Below are 8,798 nucleotides of genomic sequence, written 5' to 3' on the forward strand. Positions count from 1 at the left end.
TGAGTATTTAACATTAAATTTAGAACTTAATCAAATTTTCTATCGATAATAAAGTCTATAACATTAATTTTGTTTCAGATTGGTCTGTGAAAAATGTGATTAAAAGATTTATGAATTGTATTATTATTACTTTTTTAGTAACAACTTTCAACTACATATTAATTTTATAGGTATTTGCTAAGTAAAAAACAAATACATATGATGAACTTTAAGTTTTGATTCTTTTATGCAATTTAAAAATAAATAAAAATCACAAAATTACTTAATTAATTTAACACGTTTAGTTGCTATAATAATAGCCATCGAACATTCAACACGAGCTATATTTTTCATACAATCAGACTATGTATAGGTACTATTGATAGGTAATAAAATGTTTTTATATATATAAACATTAAAATAAATATAATTATTATTAATTACTTACAAAAATTAATTATTGCAAGTACATTATTGATTTATCCACCATATTAATTTTAGTAAAAAATCTAGAAGGTAATTAAATAGACAAATAGTATGCTTTAATCTAGATATCTCACTAACTATTCAAGCATTTCAAGTTAGATTTTACAAACTTTTAAAACTGATTAAATGGAAAAATATAATATATACAGATTATGTACAATAATTAATCTAATTGATTAAGCGTGTCAATCTTAAAAAGTGTATAATGAAAAAAAAAATATTTTCAAATTTAACTATTGATCCTTAAAAATGTATCAACAGTTATCATTAAATTATGACCAACTGCTTTAAGTGAATTAAGCACCAATAACTGGCCTTTATCAATTTGTTCATCAGTGGCATATAATCCAAGTATAACTTTCGGCCTAGCAATAACTTCTGATGTAAACATTGAAGTCATTTGAGTGAGGGCTTTGGTGTCCATCTATAAGAAATGAAATATGAGCAAAAAAATGAAATAAAATAAATATTCGTTTATTTTAACTGTATAAAATGAAACTTACTGAAAAACGTGTACCACAAAACACTACAGCATTGTCATCTGTACCAATTAATGTATACGTTGGTCCACAGTCGATAATCTGAGAAGTATTGTATTTGATCGATTATGTCTTTTAAAAATTGAATCAAGTATTAATTACTTGTGCTTTGCTGTAACCAGGCAACTGGAGTAGATTCGGCTTGTTTTGAGACACATGCAATTTCCCTCGTTGGGAATAAATGTTACTTCCCCAAATAACTGCGTGACCTTGTGTAGTTATAGCAGCACCGTGACACTCACCAAAACACACATATGTCACTTGTAATCCTTCTAAGAATTTTATTTTGGTAAATAAACTTTCAAACGGCACTTCTTTAAACTAAAAGATAAATTAAAAATCAATTAAGGTATCTGAATGTTACATATCAATACGTGTTGTGTGTAATACCATATATATTTTTATCTTTCTTCTAAAATTTATATTCATTTAAAACTATTATAAACCTTCAATGAGATTTAAAAAAAAAAATAGAAAATTATGTTTAAATGAAACTTTTGTTTTAAGGTGGTTTAGTTAAAGTGACAGATTTTACTGTGGTCATTTTTAAATTTCCTTTTAAAAATAATTATTTTTAAATCTTTCAGATACCTCATATAATGTAGGGGTTTGGTAAGTTTTTACAAGAAACAAAGCAGGTAAATGGTAAAATATGTAAGTTCCTAAAAAAAAAAAAACATAGCAGTGTATACGTTCCTATACAAAAAATATACCTGTACGTTAGTTTCTACACAAACAAAAATACGACTGGCTAGAGCTAGTGCTGATAGACCTCTTGCTACAAATGTTTGGGAAAGTGTCCACTTTGAATTTAACTCAAATATTTATCATGTAATTTATTATATTCAAAATAAAAATAAGAACATACAATTGCAATACATTTTGAAAAAAAAATAGTAAAATAAACAAAAAAAATTTTGTTTTATCAATAACAAGATATTCGATTACATCTCTTAAAAAAAAATCTAACACAGTATAACTGTATGGAGTGTTTAAGGTTTCGGAATAAGCCACGTAGTATATAATTTGAATAATTATTATAATTAGTAATTAGCATTTATAGCATTTATATTTATTTATATTTATTTATATTAGCATTTTTATTTTATAAATCATTTATAAATTATATAAATATACATTTATTTGTATAGAAATTAACATATTATTATTTATTAAAGATGAGATTTTTAGAGTAAGAACTTAAGCACTATTATATTTTTTTCGTGTAAGAAAAAACTAACATACACATGTAATTTTTACTTGCTATATATCGTGTGGTCGTGTGGGAACTTACATTCGCCCATTATATTATATTACTATAGCAAAATAATAAAAATGTCCTTATTATTTTTTTTTAACCACTATAATACCAAATTAAATTATGTGTTATCGTTATATACATACTATCGATAGTATTTCTATTCAATGGAAACAACAATCAGTAGTGTTGAAAATCAACCCTCCAAAATAGGTTATTATGAATTGTAAAAAAAAAAGTTATATCATAATTATCATAATACATAAAATATTATTACTTTGAGTTTAAATAAAGACGGTCGGTTCAGACCAAGTTTATTGCATTTATTCAGTCCACATGCATACACGTTTTGATTGTCCGTAATTACAGCCGTACAGTCAGGACCGCATTGGATTGATTTAATTTTCTCGTTGAAAGGCCAATTGACCAAAATTGGAAAGCAGCTAAACATAATAAACGGAAATGAACAGGTGGTGATCGAGACCAAAGAAACGTCATACTTGCCAGTCTTGTAAGTTTCCCAGTCCTAGTTGCCCGTAATTTCCACGACCCCAAGTGTAAAGTTGACCTTCATTCGTCAATACCGCTAGGTGATAGTTACCACAAGAAATTTTCACCACGTCTACTTTTAATAAAAAATCTGTTGGACAGAATGACTTTCATTGGTTTTCATTATACATGGTTTATCGGTATTCGGTACTACATTTTTTTTATCGTTTTTATTATGAAACTATTATTACAATATGTCTTAATAGTATAATACAATCGTAACCTTACCTATAAGTTTTGGTCTAGAAACGCTATTCCAATCGCCGTGGCCGAGGGCACCATATTTACCATCACCGGTGGTCATTACGAGACCTGTGCTACTAACAAAAACACTAAAGTGTTGCCCTGCTCCGACTCTATTGACATTAAATATAATATAATAATAGAATATAATAAATTTATGGTTTTTTTAAAATAAAAATTTCTATTATTTAACTGGGTAATGTGTTTATCCATCAACGAGACGACGCATTGAGGATCGTTTTTCCATGGTGTTTCTTCGCCGTGACCCAATTGTCCATGTTTGTCTTCACCCCAAGTGAAAATTGAATAATCTGCAAACAAAAATCTTCATATTGTATATGTGTGAAAAATGATAAAGATATTTAAACTATAAAAAATTTATAATAATTTAACTATAATTAAAAAATATGATTTTAGATTTACCACTCGTAAGAGCAACGAAATGTGTTTGGCTCACTGCAAGCTGTACAATTTGGATTCTAAACGGTAATTGAACTGGCGTCAAATTTGTTGGAGATGAAAATTGATATACTACTGATCTGTTTAATAATATAAAAAATTTCTTCAAGACAAATTCCTAAGTGTAAAAAATGCAATACATATTGCCTCTATATACGGCTATATAAAAACACGTTGCTACCTGTTTAGTAAATCTTCATTACTCAATTCAACTTCACTGCTTTCTTGGATCCAATTGGAATCGGTTATAAAATCAATGAAATCTGGTACTATTTCAACTAAATAATTAGCATCGGGTCTTCGGAGTGGATCTTTTTGAAGTAAATCGTTCACTAGTTTTTTTAAATTTAATGAATAACATAATGGTATTGGTGCGAAATTTTCCTGGAAAGGTATAATAAAAAAAATATTATTCTATGAAAATATTAATATTTTACAATGAGTATACTTTTGTTATAAAATGAATTAGCGCTGGAAGATTGGAAGCATCAAAAGTACGCTGAAGACTCGTCATCTCGTATAATATACAACCCAACGCCCAAATATCTGATTTCTGATCATATTGTTTACCTTCACACTATATTAATTAATAAAATGTAATACAATCAAAATTATTTATTTTTTTTTAAGGACTATATACTTACCATTTCTGGACTTATGTAATATGGTGTTCCAACTACTGTCAACGCTTGTAACTTCGTAGTCATTATTTTTGAAATTCCGAAATCACCTAACTTCACTTTACGTTGTTTTGTCAAAAAAACATTTGTTGTCTTTAAATCCCTGAAAAAACACACAATATTTTGCACTTCAATATAAATAATTGTTTTAATTTTTAATATTTCATAACCATCCACATAAATACACATCTAAATAATTTTAATGTTTATAGTCTTTTAAAATACATGACAGCTTATTTTTATAATTTGTATAACATTTAATTTGTTAAGGTAGAATGTAATTATTATTACCTATGTAAAATATTACGTTGATGAATACATTGAATCGCTTCAGACATTTGTAAAAACATTTCTAAAATTTGTCTTTCAGGCAATAAATTAGTGTTACGACCAATCAAATACTCAGCTAGAGTACCACCATCTGCATATTCCATTTCAATCATAAGAACACCGTCCATTTCAAAACTTCCATAGTAGCTATTAAAGTTTAAAAAAATAAAGTACAATAAAAACTTAAATTTAAAACGATTTTCATGATATTAAAGTGTTTAACCTTATTATATAGGGATGATTGAGTAACGATAAGACTTTCGCTTCGTTCAAAGCAAGCTGTCTCTCTTGTGCAGTCATATCTAACATATTGATCTGTTTAATGACCACTAAATTATTTTTATTTGTATTTCTGTATAAAGTCGCCACCCCAAATGCCCCTACATTCATATATCAATTATTATTAATGATATAGGATTTCCAATAATTTTTATATATTAAGTCAAAACATTTACGTATATGATATGATCAAATATTTTCTTCCTCACCTTTCCCAACAGTTCGAATTCGTTGATAACCATCTAAAGCAGTCTTGGTAGGTCTGATATCGGATGAATTAAAATATAATTCACCATTATATTCTTCTCCCATTAGATCCGGCCATATGCCTACATCGCACTAAAATGTTTCCGCGCAGAATACGGAAGATAAACAATACGATTTAAAGTGAAAATAATAATAAAATTAAAATACCTGAGTCAATTGACGTAGAGCTAAGCACAGTTGGTATTTTACACAATTCGAAGCCAAACGACTATTAAAAAAGTCTAGTCTCGATGATCCTCGATGACAATAATCCGACAGTGACTTCAGAAAATAATTTATATCTGGATCATCAATTAAACTATCACCATTCAGAACCTATAATTATTGAATCGTGCAAAACTATTATTACGAAAAACGTATTAACTAAACACTTTATTTTTATAAAATAAAAGATACATATATTTTTTTTTATATACGAGTAATTAATTGCAATATTGAGTTCATTTTACGCATTATAAATTTAATAGTTTTATAGTTTCAATATAATTTTTATTGCAACATTTTGATCTATTAATTACGAGTATAAAGCTAGAATTCAGAATACTTTTTAAGATAAATTATCGTTTTTTTTTTTCATTTTCACAGTTAATAGGTATTTAGTAGCATAGTCATGGTTGCATACTTTTTCGTTTGTAGAACAAATATAAAATTGGGTTTCATCTGAATGCATAAGAATAGCAATACTTTTCACTTTTCGATGCTGCATTTTGTCATCTATTTTGGCTGTGAAAATAAACAAATATCTATAACACTTTACAGTTTATAATTTACCGATAACAGTATTATTTATTTGTCAATATATGAAATTTTAAAATTATATAGCTTTTGGAAGCCATATTAACAGCGAAAGTGTATTTTATTATTTTAATCAGTCTGTATAATAACATATAGGTACATACAAATAATGTCGTCCAGCGACGATGTATCGTAGTTATACCTTACTACAAATACACCAGGCAAGGTATTTTTCACTGCTGTCGTAAATTCCGGTGCTCGGTTAGAAACTATCAATAAGCGATTGGATTTCACTCCATAGTACAGATTATAGTCCATAATCAAAATAATATGAATATAATATGTATACGTTAAGTCTAAACTTTAAAAAAGGAAACAATTATGCCGACTAACTGAACGGTGTTTTTGAACCCGTGTGATTTATATTTTATTATATATATATATACTATAAAATTGTATGTTGCCGTAAACGTTACTATGGCAACTGATTGAAAAAAAAAAAATAATAACACGCACAACCCTTGCTGTGGCTTAAAACCTTTTTGAACGGTATCCGAAATTAAAAAAAAATAATAATAAATAGGTAATAATAATAAGTAATGATAAAAACGGACAGGTCATCGGGGTTATTTTAGAATATCGATTAGGTAAAGATTAGTGGTCATTGATTATAGCCAAGCTATAATATACACAACGCCAACATAATCGGAATAGAGGATATAACTATAATATAAATAATAATCGAGAAATCATTATATTTATTATTATTATTGTTATTATTATAAATCGAGAAATTATTGTTATCTCCATCGATGGAATTTGATTTTAATATTCGTGATTGGGGATAATAGATTTCAACTTCTATCCACAAAAAATCTTATTATCCTATATTATTTGTATGTATCTATAGATTATTTTGTATTCGAATAGTTTATGACTTTAAGTAAAATTAATTTTTTTTAAATATATAAAAAATAATATTATGATTAAAAATTTTAATTTTCTTATAAATATTCCAGTTGAATATTACTATATCTACATATTTAATCTAACCTAAGAATTAATTTAAAACAGCTTTTGTAAAAAAATCAATTTTTAATTCGTAATTCAATGTTAGAAGGCTAAATAACAGATTTGTCATGTACATAAATCTGTCATAATTATACAGTAGGTACTTTAAATTCATAGATCATTTTTACAACTTTTTTTTACCTAAACCTAGTACCTATAAGCACTAAAATATAACTGAAAGAATACGTAGTTTTAAAATGGTTCAATATGCATGTATATTGTATAGCCTATAAGTAAATAATATTTTATATTTAAAAACAGTTTTATGATTTAAAATCAATGGTAATATTTATATATTGAAATGAAATATAAGACAATGAATGACATTTTAATAGTAAGACAATATAACGTATTATTTAAATTGAAAAAAAAAATAATAAATCGAATTACAAACGCTCTCTTGTGTTAAGAATGTTAATTTAAAATATATACTATAACGGCCATAGAGGTCGCTCTTAATGCTACCATACTGCATGATAGGTACCTAAATAAAATAGTATTTTTTAGATTTTGAATGAAGATATTATAAATATGCTATTCCCATATCGATGGTTTTATCTTGATTATTTAATTTTTTGTAAAACATTTTCCGATACAATGGATGTTCGAAAAATTTTATGACACATTTGTATGAATATAAAATTGAGAATAGATAGAACTTTAAGCAGATCATTTGTCATGATAGTTTCTTTAAGCGTAAAGTAAAGCTATACTGACCAAAATTTCTATTTTACCAACGGTGGAAAATATGTATACATATTATTTTATATGATTAAGATTACAAAAATATTACAATAAAAATGAAATAAACTGAAAATAAACTATAAAATAACGTCTAACGACTAAAAATTCAAATACTGAAATAGACTCAAATGCAAGTTTCATCAAAATTCCATGATTTCTCGTGATTTTATGGTTTGGATATTTATATTGAATTATTTTGCCAATAAAAGTATACACGATAATTTAATATCTTTTATATAGGAAGAATTCAGGAAGATACTGTCGACTAAGCAAATGTATAAAATTTCATATGTTGAGAATAATTTGTTCAATTGTTAAAATGTAACTTTTCCAATATTATCTCAAAATGTGTATATCATCTTATCAATTTAATTATAAATTATTGAAACCTTTTTTTGAATTTTGGAGACTAAAATTTAACAATTAAAATATTTCAAATATACAGATTAAAGTTAATTTACAATGTATGTGTAGTCATAAGTTCCGTTGGGAAAAATCTTAGATTTATTTAGAATTTACCCAACTTTATTGTATAAGATATTACGTTGTATTTATTTATTGTTAGCAGCAGAATCTATAGAATTCAGTTTTGAGTGAGATAATGAGTATTTATCTCCAATTGGTATAATTTAAAAAAAAAGTTTACAAACTTGTACTAGCGCAACATGTCTGGATAATATAATTTAATAAACGATTTGTGCATATATTTTTACTATACATGTATTTAATATAACAGGTACATCTAAAAACTAGGCATTCTAACGCGTCATTATTTATAATGTCATCACCTAAGATTAATATATATTTTGTAAGTAGACAGTGCACTATGATAATTAATGGCATAGATTGACACACGACCACACGAGTGTCTACAAGTAATATATAATGAGTGTGTTCAATAAGCAATAGCTGGCAGTAGGTCTCTCAGAATTTATAAATGTACTACATGTCAGTTTATTTTCAAATGTCGACTCTACTTCAAGTCAAAATTAGACATACTCACTAATCAAAATAATATATAATAGAAATTATTTGCGATCTGAATTATTTTTACAAAAGTAACAATTTTTTTGCATTTCATCTAAATGATTTAATATAGAGTAATGTTAATTCGTAGAATTTTTTACTGAGATATTTTATTTACAGTTCTAGATAAAAAAGAAAATGTAAATGAATTAC

At 26.3% G+C, this 8,798-nt stretch overlaps 1 protein-coding gene across 1 annotated transcript; it reads right to left on the bottom strand.

The window, feature by feature from the left end:
- Window positions 1-204: 204 nt before the first annotated feature.
- On the bottom strand, window positions 205-6,212 carry LOC114132718 (serine/threonine-protein kinase Nek8). The gene is made up of 17 exons (XM_027998259.2): window positions 5,969-6,212; window positions 5,692-5,792; window positions 5,217-5,384; window positions 5,012-5,141; window positions 4,747-4,903; window positions 4,485-4,670; window positions 4,158-4,296; window positions 3,962-4,090; window positions 3,695-3,897; window positions 3,478-3,593; window positions 3,248-3,365; window positions 3,040-3,167; window positions 2,767-2,902; window positions 2,540-2,705; window positions 1,107-1,325; window positions 969-1,046; window positions 205-889 (listed from the first exon to the last, which is right to left on the bottom strand). Exons 1-17 carry the CDS (start codon window positions 6,120-6,122, stop codon window positions 695-697), a joined length of 2,523 nt encoding a protein of 840 aa, XP_027854060.1. The 5' UTR covers window positions 6,123-6,212; the 3' UTR covers window positions 205-694.
- Window positions 6,213-8,798: the final 2,586 nt, after the last annotated feature.

Source organism: Aphis gossypii, chromosome 1 (assembly GCF_020184175.1).
Source record: "Aphis gossypii isolate Hap1 chromosome 1, ASM2018417v2, whole genome shotgun sequence".
Taxonomy (NCBI): Eukaryota; Metazoa; Arthropoda; class Insecta; order Hemiptera; family Aphididae; genus Aphis; species Aphis gossypii.

Coding starts and splice junctions, on each gene's coding strand:
- LOC114132718 (XM_027998259.2), bottom strand. CDS start 6,122: ATGGACTATAATCTGTACTATGGAGTGAAATCCAATCGCTTATTGATA. Junction 4,904..5,011: donor AATTCGAACTGTTGGGAAAG/GTGAGGAAGAAA, acceptor ATATGAATGTAG/GGGCATTTGGGGTGGCGACT. Junction 4,671..4,746: donor AATCATCCCTATATAATAAG/GTTAAACACTTT, acceptor AAACTTTAATAG/CTACTATGGAAGTTTTGAAA.